This window comes from Podarcis gaigeae (assembly GCF_964106915.1).
Source record: "Podarcis gaigeae genome assembly, chromosome: 8".
In the NCBI taxonomy this organism is placed as follows: Eukaryota; Metazoa; Chordata; class Lepidosauria; order Squamata; family Lacertidae; genus Podarcis; species Podarcis gaigeae.
In genome coordinates, this window is record NC_139684.1 from 64,575,310 (window position 1) to 64,597,950 (window position 22,641).

General features: G+C 43.0%; 1 protein-coding gene across 5 annotated transcripts in view; it reads left to right on the top strand.

The window, feature by feature from the left end:
* Positions 1–22,641, top strand: part of ARID1A (AT-rich interaction domain 1A) — a 130,740-nt gene that overhangs the window by 65,807 nt on the left and 42,292 nt on the right. For all 5 annotated transcript variants that reach the window (XM_083750602.1, XM_083750601.1, XM_083750599.1 and 2 more), the window contains 3 exons: positions 5,020–5,232; positions 7,178–7,633; positions 9,640–9,753. In XM_083750602.1, coding sequence (XP_083606728.1) covers positions 5,032–5,232; positions 7,178–7,633; positions 9,640–9,753 — 771 coding nt within the window. In that variant the 5' untranslated portion in view covers positions 5,020–5,031. The remainder of the gene's footprint in view (positions 1–5,019; positions 5,233–7,177; positions 7,634–9,639; positions 9,754–22,641) is intronic.

Below are 22,641 nucleotides of genomic sequence, written 5' to 3' on the forward strand. Positions count from 1 at the left end.
TCGTGCTGCAGTGGGAGGCCCCATTAGGTAAAGTGGTACCTCAGGTTAAGAACAGTTTCAGGTTAAGAACAGACCTCCAGAACAAATTAAGTTCTTAACCCGAGGTACCACTGTAGAAGCTTCTGATATCATGGCCATGCTGAAGAAAAAATCAGGGAAGGGGGAGCATGCAGGCCTAAGGCTTGCTGTAGCATATTCTAAAAGTGTTACAGAGGTACCTCGGTTTTGAGCGTCTCAGAAGCCAAATGTTTTGGTTTTCAGTGCCGAAAACCCAGAGGTAAGTGCTTCCATTTTCGAATGCACCTCGGAAGTCGAATGGCTTCCGCTGCATGTTTCCGATTTCCTCAATGGAAATTGCAGACGGTCCTTTGTGCCTCAATTTTCAAATGTTTCAGAAGCCAAATGGTCTTCTGGAACTGATTACGTTCGAAAACCGAGGTACCACTGAACATCTGAATGCCACCAACATTTCAGCTAATGCTGAAACTATGAAATTGCTCCTAAAAACAAAGAGCTAGTAGCCCTTTGCTGAAACAATAACTCCCCTGATTAAAGCTGTTTTCATATTTAAACTCAGCAATGTGTACCTAAAACTTTGCCTGGTCAGTTCTCCGCATCTCAGGAGAGTGTCTTTGTTGACTTGAAATAGTGTGGTGTTTACAGCACAGGGAAGACAACACCCCCCCCCCCCCCGCCTAACATGGAACAGAAAACTAATTTCTTTCTTTGGCCCGTGATCCCATCTGCGTTCAGCTGTGGGGAGCTGATGGAGGCTGCATCTGTGCATTTGCCCAGCTGCATTAAATATGTGTTTTGTTGGTGAGAGCTTTCGTCTGTTTGGTGGCTTCCAAGTCCCAGGGGTTCAGTGGTCTCTGTCCTCTCTGCTAGCTAGCTTGAGTGTGGCAGGGTCCAATAGAAGCCGCCACTGGAGCAGCTGCTGCTTCTCCTTGAACTGCATAGGAAGCATTTTTGCTGTCTTTTGTACAGCAGCCCCTTTGGCCAAACAATAGTTTGTGCTTTCAAGGCCATGTGGAGAGTCACATGACCCGTTGCTGTTGCTGCTGGGGTCCTTACCCATCTGTTCTCTCCACTCTTTCTGGGTTATCAGGCACAGGTCCAAGTTCTCTCCAGCAGCCAGCCTCCTGGTCAGAGATTATGAGCCAGCGCTAACCTTCCTGGCGGGGGTGGTGTGGCTTTGCTTTTATGCAGATTAGCCATGTGCTTCTCACTTCAAGACATTTGAGGAAAACACATTTCCTGTGTTTAGCTCTCAGTGGGTGGTTCCTGGCTTTACTGTACAGAGAAGAGGGTTGGGGCCTATGAACTAAGAGCACTCTGGAGAGGGATTACAGTACACTGCCCCCCTTCCCATTCCACCTCCGCTGCTACGTCACCACAACACAACCACTCGTGCTCTCATAGTGTTGGTGTCATTCATTCAGTGCCAAGATTGCTTTAAAAAATTCCCTTGGCCCCAGTTCAAACAGGAGTACAGCTGGGATGTGTTAGATTTTAGGCAGTCTGCCCTCAATTTGAGATGAGTTATAAATAGCTGTGCTGACTTCCTTAACTAGCACACTCTGAGGTAAAATGCAGGTTAATTACTGTGGGAATCAATTAGGGCTTCTCTCCGTTAAAGAGCCAGCAAGACTTTTTTATTATTATTATAATAAATCAGATGACAAATCTGGTCAGGAATGAATTCCAGACCTAAGGTGGGGTTTTCATTTTCCCCATAATCCAAGGAATCTGATTTCTACTTCTGCTCAGCACATATACAGTCTTTTTAAAAAGTCCTTTGTCTTTTGCCTTCATTTCTACAATTAACTATGATAACCTTGTAACAATTTCCAGAGGGATAGCTGTGTTACGCTCTTGTAGCAAGAACGAAGAAGGGTCTTGTACACCTTAAAAGACTCAACAAATTTATTATGGCATAAGATTTTGTGGACTTCCGAGAGTAGAACCTGAAGCAGTTGATTCAAATGCAACAAAGGTGATTCTGATTAAACATTAGGAAGAACTTTCTCACAGTAAGAGCTGTTTGACCGTGAAATGGACTATCCTGGAAGGTGTGGACTCTCCATCAGAGGTTTTTAAATGAGGTTGGAATACATCCGTCAATGATTCTTTAGCTGTAATTCCTGCATTACAGTGGGTTGGACTACATTGCCCTTGGGATCCCTTTCAACTCTAAAATTCTTCGATTCATCAAATGCACAAAAGTAAATTACCCTGAATTTCAGGTATATAGATACATGATGGGGGAAATTGTAAACAGTGAGGACATGAAATTTTATAATAACCTTGAACAAAAGGGCCTCCCTGCTTTCTTTTGCTATCAGAAACTAGATTTATGGCACTGTCATAGCAAGCTTTCTTTATCCAGGAAACAATTGTTTTCTGATCCCTGAAAAGTTGACAGCATTGTTAGTTCTGTGGCTGAAACATATTTCATTTAGCCAGGAAGCAACTGACTATCCTTGGGTCTAGGCCAGGGGCCCTCATACTACGGTCTGAGGGCCAGATCCGGCCCACCAGGGTCCTGAACCTGGCCTGCCCACAAGGCCCAAGGCTTGGAAGTGGCCAATCGAGAAGAGCCCTGAGGTAAAAGTGTGCGTGTGTAACAAAGCCCTGGTAACATGGTTGCTACCACCGGCTCTGGCTGCTTGATAATGGCATGCTGCTCTTTAAGCCACCAGAGGGTTGGACGGTGGTGAAGGAACCCCTTCCATGCCAGCCCTTACCTTCCTCCCTTCCCCTCAGGCCGGCTCCATGCAGGAGCAGTGCCTCGCGGCCTGTTGTGCACACGGGTCTCATGCGGTGGCTTTGGCAGCCTTAAAAGTTAGGGAAGCACCAAAAACACAGGCAACAAATGCAGATAGAATTAGCAAAGAAGAGAAGTCTCAATCACAACAGTTTATTGTACAAGGGAATCTCCATGTAAATAGTGGTCAAAAATAACCCAGAAGAAATGAAGTATAAAGGTGAGGTATAGGTAAATTATATTATTACTGATAGCACTTGTTGTGTGTCTATCCTGGCTATTATTTTGAAAAAAGGTTTTTTTAAAAAAAAAACATGAAAAAGAGCATGTTTCTGGCACCTCTTTAGTCTAGCCCCCAACAATGTCTGAGGGACAGTGAACTGGCCCCCTGTTTAAAAAGTTTGGGGAGCCCTGGTCTAGGTAGGTGGTGAGAGAGGTGGGAATTGCGAAGGTGTGGGTCTTGCTCAAAGAGGTCCAAAGAACAGAATCTTTAAGCTCTTTGCCTGTCACTGCTAACACATGTTTCAAAAGATTTCAGTCCTATGCATAGTGGTATTTGTGTATGAGCAGGTCACCGCAAATGGGGAACGAATATGCTGTGTGGTTTTAAATCAGATTTCCAGTTACCTCATGTATGTTTAATTGTCATAAAGTTGGACTAAGAAATTTTGGGGAAGAGTTGCTCTTCACACAGAAATAACTTGCAGTACACTGCTCCTGCTCCGTTTACATGTTTTTCGAGTGCATTATTGGGGAAAGGTGTTAATTTTGCTTCTAAAGTATTTAGACCCTTTTGTACCTGAGAGCAAAGTGGCATTTCATAGGTTAATTACATTCTCTCCAGTACTGCTTTAGTAATACCCTTGTAGGAAAGCTATTGTATTTGATACTGCTGCTGTTTGGAGGTGAGAATTCTGAATTGGGACCAATTAGGCCAGTAGCTATTGAAGTCTGTTGTATTGCTAATTGTCCATTCAAAATAAAAGTGCAAGGAGAGTAACTGTAAATATCTGTGTGGTGATCAGGCTTCTCACTTTGTACAGATGTGGGTTTGGGGAAAAGTGCTATGGAATTGGCAATTTTGAGATTGCTTCTCATTTCTTTGAATGTAGGTGAGTTGCAAGCAGGGGGTTGGGGTTTCAATGATCAAGGAGTAGCGCTTTCTCTGTTATGTATGTCTGTGGAAGGACCTTCAGCTTTTGAAGTGCAATCATGATAATCTATTCCTGTGGTTTCCTTTTGAAAGGATTTCCCCTGTGTCAGTCCAGAAGAGAATCTCCAGCGCTTTTCAGTCAGGGTTTGGTATTTCCTTATTTATCCTGATGTATTCTTGCAAATGAGCCAGTATCACTTTTTTTCCTGCCAGTAACAGCTTCTGTCTCTTGTATAATATCATTCCCTGTATTCAACTCTGGCAGCTGTTCCTCACATCAACATTCACTGATAAATACCCAATTCAAAGTTTAAGTGGAATTTTTGAGAATAGGGTAACTGGTACAAAACGGTGGGCTGTAATGAAAGATCACCATGTTTTATTACTGTGATTACAAACCCAAACCTTTTACTATTTGGGGGTCTTTCAGACCCTTGGCCCTTTCAAACCAGAACTTGCTGGTGTATATGGATTTCAATATTACATACTGCTTTTTCAGGCAGAACAAAAACAAGAGAGTGTTGGCAGAGGTCGTCTCACTTTTTTTAGTCAAGATAAACATGGTTAACACTCAGAAAGTAGACGCATGTCTGCCTCAAGAAAAGAATATCAATACACTTATAATGACACAAAATATGGCATTTTGGGTGCTTTGGAAATTGAAGCTTTGTTTTTTGTCAAACTACTTGGCATCATATTAACTATATTTGAACTCAAATGTGAGGAAAGTAATGAGTGTTAATCTGTTCTCCTAAAAGCTGTTTGTTTAACTTGTAGCCACTTGTCTACTGGTATTTAATGCTAATAACATCTATAAAATTTTGGAATAGGTGACTTACTCTAGAGGGGTGAAGTTTCCTTGGACTGTGTAGTGACCTACAATATGATGCCTATGCCTTAGTTGACTGAGAATTTTCATTTTCTTCATGGATAATTTTATATGTTGGCAACTTTAAGTGAAATGTATGACTTTTGCCTTGTCTGTATGTTGTTGTTTTTTACTGATGAGTCTGCCTTTCATGAGTAAGACTGTAACATTTATATAGTTACAAAATATCAAATTGCTATTTAAAACAAATCTTACAATTTTCTTTCCTAGCCATCCAGCCCAATGGATCAGATGGGGAAGATGAGACCTCAGCCTTATGGAGGAAACAACCCATACTCACAACAGCAGGGACCTCAGTCAGGGCAACAGCAGGGCCACGGATATCCAGGACAGCCGTACGGGCCTCAGACTCCCCAGAGATACCCAATGGGAACTCTAAGCAGGACACAAACTGCAATGGGCACCGTCTCTTATGCACAGCAGGTAAGGAGAAGTGAATTGCGGATTGATGTTAAAAATCTGAAATGCATAGAATTACTGTTTGTGTGTAGTGGCCAAATACCAGTGTAATGGGCAAGAATGCCTGAAGTTCTTGTGTGATGAAGTGTTGCCACAAGATAAGCAAAAAAGTGTGTGTTATTTATTGTTGAGTATACTTTAACCAGCTGCAGCAGCAAAGAGGTTCTTTACAGAATCCTAAACCTTCTGGGTAGCATTAGATTTTCTGGCTGCATCTTTGCACTTTTTTTTGGATCTCCACCCAGAGGCATAGGAAGGTCAGGTGGTACCCGGTGTGGGAAATTTCTTGTCACCCCCCCCCCCATTTTTTATTTTTTGCCTCCAAAAATGGTTTTACATTATTTCATATTTTCTTACAAAGGAATGTGGATTCTGGGCCTCTGATAACAGGTAACTGTGGACAAATACTTAAATCTATAGGGTGGATTGTGTTTAGGCTTGTGTTATTTTATTTATATTTATTGTTTATTTATTTAATAAAATGTATTTTAAAAACCCTGCAAAGTGGTTTACCAAAAAACAAAACAAAAAACACAGCAGTAAAATCAAGAAACATTAACAATCCTACTTTAGAATACACAAAAGCTAAAATATTAAGCTTAAAATTACTTCAACTTCCTAAGCATCTAGGTATGCTTGCCTAAAGAAGAATGCTTTTAGCAGGTGCCCAAAAAGAGTCTAGCAAAGGCACGTGCTTTATTGCAATATGCGGGGAGTTCCAAAGTGCAGGTGCTGTCACAGTAAACAATGCAGTACAGATATTATATGGAACCTGTAGTAGTGCTTGAAACTACTGAAGGGGAGGTTTTATTTATTGTGATTTCACCATGCTCTGTATTATCTAAAAAGGAAAACATTTATTTAAAAAACAGGACTACACAGCAGCAATCTAGTCTCATCATGATTAGTGGGACATTCCCGAGCTGATGATGCATAAGATGGGCTGCAGTCCTATGCACCCCTTGCATCCAACTTGTACCTTAAACTCTGCACAAGCCTGCACCAGAGAATTGTAGAGTTGGAAGGGACCCTGAGGGTCATCTAGCCAAACTCCTGGGGCAATGCAGGAATCTCAACTAGACCATCCCTGTCCGATGGCCATCCGTCTTCTGTTTTTCCCCTTAGCCAGGACACACAGCAACGGAGACTGGAGGTGGGGGGAAAGATAAATTTTGACAATGGGGCAGATTTGTCAGGCGCGTGCAGGAACAGCTTGAAGACTTTACACAGAGAGGAACTCCACACAGGTTTCCCCGCAGGTAACGTAACAGGCAGGGAGCCAGCTCAGATAGAGAGAAAGACATTGGGGGAGGGCAGGACAAAAGAGTACCAAAGTCCGCCCATTTTATCCTCTTTGAGATGGTGGCACTAGGGCTCTGGGGACCCCCCCCAAAAAAAATATTTACTTGTCTTCAAGGTATTGTTAAAACTGTTGTTCTATAGCCTGACTTTCCAGGACCCGGGAAGCCCAGGGGAGGGGAGGGCAGTTCATAAAAAAACTTTTTTTGAAAATGCCTGATCCAAAGGTCTTACCTTACTAAACTAGGGGTTATATAGCTATATCTGAAATTTCATGCATATCAGTTAATATCTTGACCCTGCTCCACTAAATTGAAATTTCAGCCTTCACGACATAGGAGAACGGCCAAGTAAACAGCTATTTTTGTGGAGGAGGGTCAAGATGTTAACTGACATGCCTGAAATTTCATATATAACTATATAATCCCTAGCGTAGTAAGTTAAGACCTTTGGAGTAGGCATTTTCAAAAAAAGTTTTTTATGAACCACCCTAGTAGGGCAGTAATTGTTCCTTGATAATTTGTCACCCCCCTCCATGATGGCACCCAGGGCGCCCCCCCCTTCCTACGCCCCTGTCTCCACCTACATTTTCTCTTTCTTCCTTGCATAGATCCCTCCTTACGGACAGCAGGGACCTAGTGGATATGGGCAGCAGAGCCAGACTCCCTATTACAACCAGCAGAGTCCTCATCCCCAGCAGCAGCAGCAGCCTTCTTATGCCCAACAGCCGCCATCTCAGACCCCTCACGCCCAGCCTTCTTATCAGCAACAGCAAACTCAGTCTCAGCCTCCGCAGCTCCAGTCCTCCCAGCCCCCATACTCCCAGCAGCAGTCGCAGCCACCACATCAGCAGTCTCCATCTCCGTATCCTCAGCAGTCAGCGGCTGCCCAGCAGCATCCACAGAGTCAGCCTCCCTACTCCCAGCAGCAGTCACAGTCACCCTACCAGCAGCAGCAAGCTCAGCAGTCTGCTACCTCGGCGCTTTCTCAACAGTCTGCATCTTACCCTCAATCTCAGTCGCAGCAGCAGTCGGCATATTCTCAGCAGCGCTTCCCACCTCCACAGGTAAGACTTCTTCCAGGTGCTGCTGCAGACCTGTTCTTGGATGGCAAGTGCCAGCACAAAGCAGTGTTGTGTCTCTTGGAAAAATTACACAGTGACACTAACTGATTTGGTTGTGCTGTAGCCTTTTACACCTTGGGTAAGGTTCTTTATGCTTTTAAAGGAAGAAATAAGGATAATTGCAGCGCTGTTCGGGAGCAAGTGACCACTCAGGTGTGGAAAATCATAAAGTGTTGTTGGCTTGTAAATACAAATTGGGTCAGGCATGCACCACTTGTGACCCAGCAAGCTGAATGTTCTCATTAGCCATCCACAGCTGCCCACCAGGAGGTTCAATAAAAAGAACCTTCTTTTGCCTAGTTACAGATAGGTAGCCGTGTTGGCAGACCAACACGGCTACCTATCTGTAACTGGAACTATGGAAGGCACCACATTGAGCCGCATGAAATGGAAGTCCTTTTTTTGCCTGTCTGTGACCGCAAAACAGGGAGTTGCCAAGTAGGTGGGAAGCCACAGCACATAAGTGACCTGAATTAGATACTTCTGCTACATTTTACATCCTTCCTTTCCTCCAAAGAGGTCAAGGAGGTGTGTGTCTCTTCTTTCTTCCTCACCCCATGATAACGGGTTAGACTGAGAGATAGTGACTGGCCCAAGGCCACAATGATCTTCAAAGTTGGGGTAGGGTGGGGTTTGGAGATTTGAACCATCACCTCCCCAGTGCTAGTCTGACACACTAACTAATATATCACAGTGTGGCTATCAAATATAGGACAGGGTAATACAAAATGTACATTTAAGCAACTGGATGGAGAATAGATCAAAGCTAGAATCCATGTGCCAAGCACCTTAAAAGTGGAGAGAGAATTCCCTTCTCAACTTTTAGGCCAGGAACAAGTATGAAGGACAGTGGGGAGAGGTAATTAATGATGGGATTGAGACCAGCAATGAGGGTATTTTCTTTGGCCTCTGTAAAACTATATTGAAGGGAAATGAAATAGCAGCCTAAGGAGCTTTGAACCCCTTCCCTGTGTGCAGCTTGTTTAAGTCATGGCAGTTCCTGTAGCACCATGCCTGCTGACCTTGGAAGACATAGGCAGAACTGGGCATGGGTAATGCCTCAGCATAGCATTTTTTTCTCTGTGATGCATTACTGAGGCAGTGGTCTTCTTTAAGACTCTATGCTTTCAGCTTAAGGCCATAGGCATAGAAAGATGTGGGCAGATGTGTGCCTGAAATTTGCCTCATTGGCAGAGAGAGGGAGAAGGGCTAATGGGGAGCTAACTGTCTGAGCACCTATTTGGTTTCTAAGCACAAGAAATGGCAGAGTGCTTGTGGGGGCTGCCAGCCTATGCATTACCCCCATCTCTTTGCCAGAGACAAGAGAGGGGAACAGCTACCCAAGAGCCCCTACACATCTGGGATATCCAGCAAGGGGCTTGTGTGGGTGGGTGTTCATTTCCATCTCCATCCTTTGGGACTACATCGGGGTGGGTAACCTTTTTTCCCCTCCCAAGGCCCACATTCTCTCATAGGGAACTGCATGCCAATGATGGGTGGGGCTAGAGACAAAAGGTGGCAGATTAATGGATGTGACTTTCTCATGCCTGTTAATGGGCCCTTCAGGAGCTGACAGGCACAATCATCCTGGCCTAGACTTCTTCCCTGTTCTGCCTTCCCCTCCCATTATGAGTAGGGTTTTTTTAGTCTCACAGGAAGAGAGAGGAGGGAGAGAAGCCTGCTCCTGACGAAAACAAGGAGCAGCTGCACCGCATTCAAAGGGGTCTGGGATCCTGGCTCTGCGACCCCCCCCCCCTTTCATGATTCAGACTCCACACCATTGAAACTAGAGACAACTAGAGACATCATATGGGGCAGTTGATTGGAACGGTGTGTGTTGATAGAACAGGGCTAATGCTGTGGGCCAGGGTGAGGATAAAATAGGGATTCTTTTTCCATTTCCAAGATCTCTTATCTTTTGTTCATTGGATTGATCTCTTGCATTTCAGGAGTTATCACAAGACTCATTTGGGTCCCAGGCATCATCGGCTGCCTCAATGGCTTCCAGTAAAGGGCAAGATGATGTGAATTTGAATCTTCAGTCCAGACCCTCTAGCTTGCCGGTAAGTCAAAGGTCCCATTTCATAAATGGCTTGGGTTTAAGTTATTGGAAGCACTGCAAGGTACTTAATATGCATAGCACATGTTCTCGTTGGAAATAAAAAATAGGACCATGTATTTATTAAAGCCAACAACATTTGGGCACCCAGTTGCAGCAGGGGGGACTTGTTGGAGATGGATTAAAAATAATAATGTGGAATTCTGAAAATGACACCCTCTACCATACCAGAATATAAATCAAATTTTTACTTGGGCTATAGAATTATGCCTGAAATTTACAGATTATATGTGGTAAATTCTCTAACTTCATTACACATCAACACCTGCTCTACTCTAGTGGAACTTGTTACTGTGTTAGTTACTATGTTATAGGTATGGACATTTTGGTGTCAGTTTAGATTTATTGCTGCTGTGAAACCAACCAGTAGAAGATGAAGTCAACAAAGCTGCCCTGATACTCTGCAGAAGAGAGAAACCATATTCTACCATCAAATCTTGGTCATCTATTGCTTCTATACTCTGTGTCCTCTAGCCATTTATCAGTCATTTATCAATATTCTTTTAGTTTTAGTCTGAGTGTGATAAGGCTGTGGGATTCAAGTTTTAGTGGTGGTCCAATTCACTGTTGGTGCCAAGCAGTGCTGTGTAGCTGGAGATGTAAAGGATCATACATACTGCTAACTATTTATGGCTGTTGCTGTATCTTCTGTGTCTCATTGAGAATAATTAGTAGGCTAATGACTTCATATGTATAGCTCTTCCCTGTTCCTGAAAGGACAGCCTTTTCTTAGTGTTTGGTAAAGCTGTTTAGTGCATTGGCCCAGTGCCAGGTCTCTCCTCAAGAGACTGCCCCCAGCAGGCTCAAAGGAGAGTTTGAGCTGCTGACCTAGAATTTGTTACTTCTGCTTGTGCTGGAGTGCTATTTGGCTTTCAGAGCTCTGAATCCTCTCAACTATGCAGTTGCACGAGCAAAATGCAGAAGAGGTTAAATGGATGGCAGAAACTGCATGTTTTAAATATTTCTAGGATTTATTAGATTACTTTCTGAAGAGGGAAGTTGATGCACAACAGTTCAATAAAAAGTTATTTTTAATATATGTAACAGAATGCAGTGTGTGTTTCTCCCCTCCTTCTGAACTAATGAAAGTTGCAGAGTAGATTCATGTTTTCTGATATGATAACATGTTCAGTGTTACCACCACTTCTTTTAGGAAATATTGCTTCTTGTAATGAGTGGTTTCCCATCTCATCCATAGTTCTTCCGAACTTGTATCTTATTTGACTCTAGATCAGCCTTATTCAATCTGAAGCCCTCTAGGTACTTTGAGCTACAGCATCCATCAGCTCTGACCACCAGCCATGTTGGTCATGGCTGTAGCAAATAAGAGTTGTAGTCCAAAAAGTTTGGTGGCGGGCATGGGGTTGGGAAAGGCTGGACTAGACAATGTGGACTTCCTCTAGGTTTTGATGTTAGCTGTTAATTCTTAAGTGACAGAATAAGTTCTGATGTTGAATTGGAATGCAAGATAGAAGTTTCATTTAGTAGTGTAGTGGTGCTGTTTCTGCAAATTCTTCCAGTTGATGGTTTGTCACTTGTTGAAATTAGTTACTATCTTTAGTGGGGTGATTTCTTTTCAGAACAAAGTAGGGGTATTTCCCATTTTTGTGACTTAAAGGGTGGCTAGGCATATAGTCCGCTAGTGTTTCAGGATGTGCTTATGAGAAAGCCTCCATCTCTTTAACCAACACTAGGACCAGTTAAACTCCCTAGATGCTTGAAGAATTAATATTCACTAGGGATTTATGGGTGTGCTTTTCTTTCTAGATGAGCTCTGTCTCTCTACGAATTTAGGTTAGTTCTGCTGGCTTAGTGGATTCTGGGTTGATAGACGGCTGCTTGTTTTGACTAAGGTTAGCAGCCTCTTGCGTTCTCTAGCTTGGATATCTGCAGTCTCCTTACATTTGTGACAATTAATTGGCACAAGAAAGTGTGTCCAAACCAAAACATCTGGGTACCAGGTCTCTGCTCCTCCAGAGCAGTCATATGCATGTCCACTCAGTCTCATTGTGTTGAGTGGGACATACTTTCAGATCACTGCAGTTCTGTGCATGCTTGCCTGATGCAAAAGACACTGAATTCAGTGGGACTCACCTCTGTGTAGAAATGCATAATATTGGGCTGTTGGTGTCTGTCCTAATACTGCACCTCTGAGAGGTCTGGGACAGCCCCCTGCCCGTGTCCCCCACTCCTCTAATTTTGGTGCTGGAAAGGGGATTGGCAGGATCCCATAATTGTGTTGGGCATTGGAGGCTCTTGAAAGTCTAGTACAACTGTGAGAACCCTGCCAGCCCAAGCCTTCTAATTCAAATTTGCTGCTGGACAAAGGAGCATAAGTGCTTGTTTTGATTCTGGGTAGCCAAGGCCCTTGAACTTCTGCTTGCCTTCCAAAAGAGTCCCAGCCTTTACCCCTTGCTGTCTAGGAAAAGGTTGGGGTTCATGTAGGTAGCAGAGTTCTACCTTTGGGTGCCTCAGCAGACTACTGCTGAAGTGGCCAGCTTCCTTTCCAGATTGCAGCTGGAAAACTGGGCTTTCTCTCTGGCTCTTTCTCTTTCCACCATTTTCTTAACATTTTAACCTAGAAAGGAACAACAACAACAACAACAAAAATGCTGCTGCTGTTGTGACATGCCTGAGGTTGGGGCATGGCCCTCTAACTTAAGGCTACTTTTCTAAATTGAGTACCTGAAGGCCACCACACAATCCAGAAATCCTTTGTCATGGCCAAGTTCGCATCTGCCTGTTTCATATACATTATGCACAAAGGAACATTTCTCCCACACCAACACATTTTTATATAAATAGATTGGTTTTCTGATCCCTCAGTGTGCAGATAGAAATGTTGCTTGTTCTTTTAGCAGTACCAGGGGGAATCTTGGGAATTCGCTGTTCAGGGGCATGAATGCAACCCATCCCTTCTCCAATCTAGACAGATGTCTATATAAAAAACAAGCAAACAAAGTTGTTGTGTGCATGGAACAAGTTCCACATGTGCATTGAGACTTTCCCCCTCTCCTTTTCCTGTGCACTCCCCTATGCCACCTGAGTCTGCTCTGAAGGGTTCAGGGAACACCAGAGGGCGAGGGTGGGTGCAGAGAAAGTGGGGGAGAGACGTGTTGGGTTGAGAGGACCTTGTTTCCTGTTCACATATCCCACTTAGTGCTACATTGAACTCCATCCATTGAATTTGTCTAATGTATTGTACACAGTCTAAAATGGGAAATAGATCACTTTACTATTGCTTCTACAACATTTTGGATTCAGAAGCAGCTGTATGTACAGCTCTGAATGCTAGTAATAAAATGCACATAGTTAAGATGGCCTCCTCCTTAAGATGGCGGTAGTGATGGCGAATAGTTCAGTAGAGAACAGGGCTGGATGAAGTTGGGGGATTTCAGTGAATGCTGGTTGAAAGAAATGTTCACTTTTGACTCTTCCCCAGTCAGTTGGGAAGACTGTATGCATTTAAAGAGCTAAACTTCCATCTTTCCCAGCCAGCATGGTCAGTGGTGAGGGACAGTGGGAGTTTTGAGTCCCACAATGTCTGGAGGAGCACAGGTTCCTCAACCCTGGCTTGAAAAAGGTAGGCAGAGCTGTTGTTGGTGTATACTTGAGGGAGGCTGTATCCCAGCAATTCAAGAAACTATAGGTGAGGATTGGGATGCAGTTTCATAGTTGTGACTGGAACTCCCCCCCCCCCTTTTTTTTTTTTTTGCTTTTGCTTTATACACCTTTTACTTCATCTTGACAACTTTGGAATTTCTCTTTTTATATCTAAGGAATTCTGTATTAAGTTAAGGTAAAGGTAAAGGTACCCCTGCCCGTACGGGCCAGTCTTGACAGACTCTGGGGTTGTGCACCCATCTCACTTAAGAGGCCAGGGGCCAGCGCTGTCCGGAGACACTTCCGGGTCACGTGGCCAGCGTGACATCGCTGCTCTGGCGAGCCAGAGCCGCACACGGAAACGCCGTTTACCTTCCCGCTGGTAAGCGGTCCCTATTTATCTACTTGCACCCGGAGGTGCTTTCGAACTGCTAGGTTGGCAGGCGCTGGGACCGAGCAGCGGGAGCGCACCCCGCCGCAGGGATTCGAACCGCCGACCTTTCGATCGGCAAGTCCTAGGTGCTGAGGCTTTAACCCACAGCGCCACCTGCGTCCCTCTGTATTAAGTTACTTGTGTTTAAATCACTGGTTTTTCAAAGAGTGACTTTTGAAGGAATGGGTCAGCAATCCAACCTATATAAAGTGACCTGCCAGCAAGTTTTGTTGCCATGAATGGTACTTTTACAACACTTCTTCCCCTGCAACTTGGCACACAGGACTGCATTTAATAGAAGGCTGCCTAGGTGCCCTAACTTAAAAGGAATAGCTTAAGGGTATATCCAGCTAACTCTTACTCAAGGTAGACCCATTGAAATTAATGGACTTGACCAACAGGGCCAATAATTTCAATAGGTCTACTCTGAGTAAAGGTTTGTAGACTACAACCATTATTTTTCTTTACTAAGCAGTGTTCACTCTTAAGTGACTATATCATTTGTTAGCAGTATGTGCACAGTAAAATAGTGGGAGGAATGGAAGCTCAGGTAGAACACATGCTTTGCATCTTGACTGTTCCTGGTTCAAGCCATAGCATGTTCAGGTCGGGTTGGGAGAGGCTGATTGGCCGAAACCGTGGTGAGCTGCTGCCAGTCAGTGTAGACAGTATAGAGCAAGATGGGCCAATGGTCTGATTCAGTATTAGCAACTCCCTAAATTCATAGGGTTACAGTGTTACTTAGGCTCGATTAACTTTGCCACAGCTCAGAATTTGATAAAAATGTTTCACTTTGCTTCCAAGAAATACTCTTTTAATTGGCAGGCTAACACTCCCCTCACCTCTAACACAAATAACCAGACACTAAGTTGGTAGTGTTATTTTATTGCCACAATCTAACTTGTGCAGAGGACTACTCTTCTCGAGGTGTTCATTACAGCAATAAGTTGACCTTGTTTTCACGTTTCTTTAGCTGGCTAAACTCACTCCACTTCCGTGATACTGAGCAGTGTGGCATTTTGACAGCCCGATATATACTGTCTGGCTATGCCAAATGAACTGTGGGTTGCTTATACTGTATGATGGGATGCTTCTGACTGTGTGCTAACCACTTAATCAGCCTTCCACTTAATCAGAACTTGAAACTAACGGTAAACATGATTATAGCTTCAAAGATCAGGTGTGTGCTCCTTTTTAATCCACTGTTTTTAGTGTATTTTAGGCAGCTTCACAATAATAAATAATAACAGCACTTACTGTGCTTCAGGGTGTTTAAAGTGTTTCATGTTATCTTGTTGTAATCCCTTGCAACAACCCTCTGAAAACTGTATTATCATCATATTTGGGTGGGAAGCTTAGGCTGAAAGTGAGTTGCTTAAGGCCATCTAGCAGAGGCAAGATCTGAACCACAGGCTTTGGAATTCATCCCTCAGACTCTTAGCCGCTTTGCTATACAAGCCATGATGATTTGTGCTGATACAACGCTGAACAGCAGTACAAGGCAGGGGGAATTTGTATTCCAGAAAGGAGTGGGTAGTGTGGGGAGTGGCTAAGTGATCTGTGGCCTTCTTCCAATTGCTTAACCATGTTAAGCAAATTGTGACTGTGTGCATGTGCACATAACCACTCTTGGTTGCATAGACAATTTTAAAAAGGATTCAAAATGAATAACAGTCCAAGCAAGTCTTGCTTGATCAAAAATGGTCAGTCAGTTGATAAATCAAATGCTATATAAACTCTGAATTCATATAGCTGTGGTCTGCTCAGGAATCATTTTGTCCATGCTGCTGGAAAAGGTACCACTGGGAAGCTGAGAGGGTGTCAAATGTGTCATCCAAAGACCAACACAGTTCTTATCTGGAAGCAGAACAGTGCATATCTTGAAGCAAGGACAGAAATAAGGGGCCTAAAGGATTGGAGGAGGAAGAAGAGAAAGAGACTGTGGGGAAGAAAGAGGGGACAAAGCTAGATGAGAATGAAAGTAAATATGTGCCCTTCCTTTGGTATGCATTTTGAATATTTAAAGCATTTATTGAGAACTTTAATCAATAATACTGAAATCAAATTCTGAATCACTGAATGGTATAGAAATATAAATCTATATGAGTAACATTTAGGATGTGAAAACTTAACTTTGGTTAGCCCTTGCTTTCAAAGAGAAAAGCCAATGTGGTACCCTCCAGATGTTGTTGGACTACAACTCCTACTACCTTTGGCCTATGGCTCTGCTGGCTGGAGCTGATAGGAGTTTAAATCCATTAATACCTAGAGGACACTATGTTGGCTACCCCTGCCTGAAGTGTTTCAAATATTATATCATGGAATTTTGCAGCATCTGTGAAGAAAAAGAAGAAAATGCCAGTTTACAAATGCAGTTAACAATAGTAGAGCAGGTTCCTAAAATTAGGGTGATGATGGTCCTGAATCCTACAGGACTAGGAGCAAGGCAGGGCTATATCTCAATACCAGAGCACTTGTTGTACATGTGGAAAGTTCCAGATTAAATTTCTAGTACAGAGATGAGGAACCAGTGCTCTTCCAGATGTTATTGGACTCCCAAGTCACACCTGTCACAGCCAACATGGGCAGTGCTCATTGAGTTGCCTCCCAAAAGTTTCTGGACAATCGTAGTTTCCTCACCCCTGCTCTAGAATCTCCACTTTAAAAGTGTTGTGAAAGACATTTGCCTCAGACTCTGGAAAGCCACTGCCAATCAGCGTGGAAAATACTAGATTGATCAATGGTTTGACTTTGTGTAAGGCAGTTTCTTGTGTAAAGCTTGACTCCAGCCTTTGCATTTGGATAACATCATGAAGAAATAAGGTAGGCTGCTACCTACAAAAGGCAGTCTTGGCTTGATGGAAGATATGACTACAGACAGAGGTCAGTAGGTCTGTTTATCCCATTCCAACCCTAATCAAACTATATTTTCTCTTTTATGGAAATTCCTTCAGAGAAAGGATTATGGTGCAATAAATATGCCTAATAATAATAGTAATACCCTGTTAGTTACCTTCCTAACTAACACGGGCTTTTCATTGTGACTTTAGCTGCCATGTGTGTTACTCTGAGTTAAAAAAGGAATCCTCAGAGCATGTTACACATAGACCTGTTTTGCATTTGACTAAACCATGACTTAAGCACTATAAGCATGAGCAGGAAGGATCCATTGCCCGTGGCTGCGAGGATGACATCAACAGAATTTAGTTTCACTTTCCATGTCAACTTGCCTGCTGTTCTATGCAAATCAAAGATTGTGGTTTAAAATGAACTCTGGTCCATTTCTAAATAAACCAAACTGTAATCCATAATGGCCAGTGTTTTGAATCATGATCTGTGGTTTATACATAACAACAATCCATGTTACACGGAAAGTGAGACAAAACAGCTGAAGGTATTGTTCTGGCTGATGGGAGCAAGTCAAGACAGCTTCTTCCTGGAAGCTGACAAACCATTTCACCCATCCTCTTAGCTTCTGAGATTTCACCGAGCATTGCTCAAGCACTTCCCATCTGGTCTTTGCTGTCATAAGGACTCAATACTTGAACTTTTTAAAAAAGAGAATGTAACAAGAAGTTTGTTCTTCATCTAGCACCATAATCTACAATTGCCATACCTTGAACATTATGATGGACATAAACCTACTTCTGAAAGTACATATCCACTTCTAGTCGTAAATAGCTCCAATTTTTTATCACCAGTTATTCTAGTGCATAATGATCAGGAATTTATGTGCCTCAAATTCAAGTCCAAAGATTAGAAATATATCCATTGGCCTTTGGGTACCAAGCATAATGCCAACAATACCAATTACAACTTATTGTTATATAGAAGAAAATTACCACAGAAGCCCTGACACTAATGGTTCTGTAACAAACAAATTGTATTTTATGTGTGGAGATTTATTGAATAAAATTTATGGGTCCCATACTACTTCAGACCCAGTGCTCCTAAGAGGGACAGCCAATTCTGCAACACAGAGGCATTAGCATAAGTTGTGTTTATGTAGGTATGTTGATACCCAGGCATTCTGCTGAGTGTAACGAGTACTAATACATTAGGTTGTGGTTGAATACATCTGTATTTGTGTGTTATTGAGCTATGAATTGCATCGATTGCTCAGATTATCTGATGTGCAGAAGACATTTCTTCATTTGTGGTTCTGCCAGCTTCTCTCTACCCCCACCCCACAGTGACCCAAATGTATAACGATCCTCAGAAGCTGAAAGTAAAGCAAAAAGAGCAAGCATTCCTTTCACTACAGTTGTAGCCCATAAAATGGGCTCTACTGACCAGGTTTCATGTAGTGGTGGGGCAAGATGATGATTTGGGGGGCTGCACTTGCTTAAATTTTGCTGAGCTAGATGCTATCACCTGTTTTGAAGTTTCAGCCTGAAATTTGTTCCCTTGGTCTTGGCGTTTGTGACTCCTTCCCCTCTTTTTGTGGTGTGGAACTGGGCCCAGCAATTTGTAAATTCATGGGAAAATAATATTTGCTTGCTAATTATAACTTGTCTAGGCATTGCTGTAAATGGTCCCAGAGTACAACAGTGCCAGAGATCCATATGGCATTTGAAGGATCAGTGCCTCCCAAATTTGTTCTGGCAGAAAGGTTCCTATAAAGCCTGGCTGTTAAATGACTCTGCTCATTTGCATGGAAAGACTAATAGCAAAACAAACTCTGCACGTGATTACCCACATCTTCCCCCCACTCAAAGAGCCCAAGGCCTTTGAGCCTTTTATAAACATTCGGACAATGTGTTCTAACACCATTACCAAGTCTCTTGCTGGGAATTTTTTGTGTCATTCCAGTGACATAAGTATGACTCGCTTCTTGGAACTGATCTGCTATTTGTCCATGTGGCGCTCCCACCTCTGAACTAAGCAAGTCTAACCTGGTGCTGGCAAGGAAATTCCCCACCCCCCACTGCTGTGTCAGTCATGGCCGTGCAGCACGGAATGCTGTGTGCTTGATTCTCTTCAAAGAGGCAGCCAATCAGCGCCTGCCTTATAAATCATGTTGCTCTGAGCCACTGATGCAGTTTGCTGTCCCTGTGCTTCGTGCAGGAGGCTGTGTTTGCAGCAGATCGCTCTATGCTCGATCCAGGGCCCGTTTCCTGTTTCTATTCTAGTCATTGGTGGCTCAGCACGGCTTCCTGCCTGTATACGTTACAGATTCCCCTGATGGAAGCTTTTTGTTTTTTAAGGAACAATTTCGGTTAGAAAATTAACTGAAATATGAAGCCAGCTGCGACTTGGAAAGGAGCAGATTTAGACAACAGGCGCGTGCGCTTTAAACAGTGCTGCCATTTCTTTCTTGTTCTGCTTTGAGCCTAGCTTCTGTAAGCAGGACAGGCTGGTTTTTAATCAGAAAATTGCTAGAGGATACCCAGTTCTGATCTTGGATTCCCAAGAGTGGCGGTTTCTTAATCTTGTATAACCACTGAATTGGAAGAACCACAATTGCAATTGCTTCAAATGAATGAACTAAATCAATGTATTTTAACTATGTAGAGAGAGAGAGAAACCAAAAACAGCGAAGGTGAGAGGAAGAGTGATGTGTAAAATATAGTATGGATAAGAATTACATTGTTTTAAAGTCATCTCTAATTTGGAGTTATATTTAATAAACCTCAGACGTAAGCTCTCATTAAAAAATAGCTAGGTTTTATCTGAATTAAGCAAACCCTGCACTTAAACTGAATCAGTGATCTTCTATTGCATGACCACCATATCACCCACCAAAAACACAGTTCACGACCTAGAAACTGTTAACTGCCTACCAGAACTAAGATCTATTTGTCTCAAGAAACACAATTCTGTTTTTGACCAGGATAATTCACTAAGCCCGCCCACATGACTTCACACTCTGTCCTCTAAATACCTAAGCACTGTAATTTTGCTTAGACCTATAATATTTATTCCACCTGATTTGAAACACTGATTGTTCAGCAACTACCACTACTTAATTCCTGGAATGTTTGGCTGTACCATGGGTTCACTTGAGAGAGCACCCTGTGTAATTGCATTGACAACATCCAGGGCCACCTCTGGGCTTGTATCCAAACAGGATTTGTATGGTTGTGGGGCATGTTGGTTCATTATTGTTGATGATATGATGCTGTCCAACCCTGTACTCCAGGAGGAGCTGTATTCATTACCAATGTGCTTGATTCAGGCCTGTTGGCCCCTTACCTTCAAGTAAACTGTCTTACTCAGTTTTCTTGATGGTTGTTTTGAAATAAAATTACAGTTTATGGTACAGTGGTACCTCGGGTTACATATGCTTCAGGTTACATACGCTTCAGGTTACAGACTCCGCTAACCCAGAAATAGTACCTCAGGTTAATAACGTTGCTTCAGGATGAGAACAGAAATCATGCTCCGGCAGTGCGGCAGCAGCAGGAGGCCCCATTAGCTAAAGTGGTGCTTCAGGTTAAGAACAGTTTCAGATTAAGAACGGACCTCTGGAACAAATTAAGTACTTAACCCAAGGTACCACTGTATATGCACACAATTCACTTCTAGTTAATGACCTCTGATAATAAGGGCTAGGCGGTAGAAGGGTTTGCATATTTTCAGATGGGATAGTATAGAGGGAAAGAACATTAGTACACAGTAGTTCAGCCACCATAATGAACACTCCCTGTATTAACAAAACTGTTAAGCAGGTATACATGTGCAGCCACAAATGGGGAAGGGAGAGGGTGGAGACTCATACTCTTACAGAAAAATGTTGAGGTGTGGGGAGGGTGGAATGATTGCTCCCAAACCTCTCCTGAACTTCAAATATGGGTCACACTGCCAGCTGGTAGTTTCATATTGCTATATTTGTGAAGATTTGTAGGATGGGTGATGGATGAGTAATTTTCCTTAGGAGAACATATACAAGTCTTTACCAACCACAACTAACACCCGATCATTTAAGCCATTACTGTTATTTATTAAATTTGTATACCACCCTTCATCCAAGAGCACAGGGTGGTTCACACCTGAAAAATACAAAACAAAACAAAAAACAACACAAAAACTATATATCCGCACACACACACACACACACCACAAAAACAAACCAATAACCCACATTTAGAAAACATTTTAGAAGCAATAGAATGTTAATCAGCTGGATGCCAGGTTGAAGAGAAATGTTTTTCCTGGCACCTAAAGATATATAATGAAAGCGACTGGCGAGTCCACAAATTGGGAGCCATTGCAGAAAAGGGCCTTTCTTGTGTTGCCACCCTCATAGAGGAGGTACACAAGGACCTGAGACAATGATTTCAGGGTTTGGGTTGGTTTATATGAGGTATTGCGGTCTTGAACTGTGAGAGGGAGCACTTCCTCTGAATCTAATTTTCCCCCTCCTTATTTTCACAAGTCCCTGCATTTAAAATAAAAGTTGTTTTATATATAGTAAAAATCAAATAAGGGATGTTGTATTTAAAATAAGTGCAACACCAGATGTTCCCGTAATTATAACTTGCATTTATAAAGTTCTGTTGTTTTCTAGGTAAGTTCTGTATTTATAAAGTTCTGTTGTTTTCTAGGACACGGGTGGCACTGTGGTCTAAACCACTGAGCCTCTTGGGCTTGCTGATCGGAAGGTCGGCGTTTCGATGAGCTCCCGTTGCTCTGTCCCAGCTCCTGTCAACCTAGCAGTTCAAAAGCACGCCAGTGCAAGTAGATAAATAGGTACTGCTGTGGCAGGAAGGTAAACGGTGTTTCCATGCACTCTGGTTTCTGTCACAGTGTTCCGTTGCGCCAGAAGCAGTTTAGTCATGCTGGCCACATGACCTTGAAACCTGTCTACCGACAAACACGGCTCCCTCGGCCTGAAAGCGAGATGAGCGCCGCAACCCTGTAGTCGCCTTTGGCTGGACTTAACTGTCCAGGGATCCTTTACTTTAGTAATTAAAACCTCCCCCCTCCCTCCCAAAAAAACCATCCAAAAAAATGGTAAACAGCAGTGTTTAACAAAAGATCAGCAAACTCTGAACTTCAACAAATACCTTTGGCAAAAGGAGAAGCTTACCTGACAGCGGAAACTACACAAAGAGGAGACCAGTCGGTTGCATATGAAAAACAGTTTGAAGAACAGGGTTGTTTAGACTTCAGACTTTCAGGATCTGTCTTGTTTTTTTGAACTAGAACCACAAGTTCCACCACTTCTAAAAAGTCTGTTTGCATATGAAAGAAGCCCCTGGTGGCTGACCTTGGAGTGGGTTTTCTCCTTTGTCTTATTTCCTCATTAAGGTAATTAGGCCCAAAGCCATTAAGGGCTTTAAAGGTTAGGGTCATCATCTTGAACAGAGCCCCAAATTAATAGGCAAGCAGTGCTGCTGTGCTGCATCAGAAGTCATATGGTCAGTCCCAGATGAAGTTTCCAAACCATTTCCAAGCACTGCCCAGCATAGACTGTCGCTGTATTGCAAACACAGGGTTGTATGCAACAAAGCCATTATGCAAGTGGAACAAATTCTACTCCCAACCCCCCACTCCCCCCAAAAAACCTCATGCGAAAACTTAATTGGACTGTATGCCAGTGGAAACTAGATCCTGATCAAAGAGAAGAGGTTTCAGTGAGTTTGGCAGTGGGTGCTATGAATTTGACCAATGAAGCAGGAAGGTGTATGATCTCCTCAAAGGGACTGTTACCCAGTTAGCAACAGGCAATATCTTGAAACTCTCCTTCTTGGGTAACCATCATCAGTTTGTCCTTCAGTATGTTCGTTAGCCCCCTTCTAACTTGTAATGGTGCCCAGGCACTTGCTCACCTAAATCTTTCCATAAATAAAA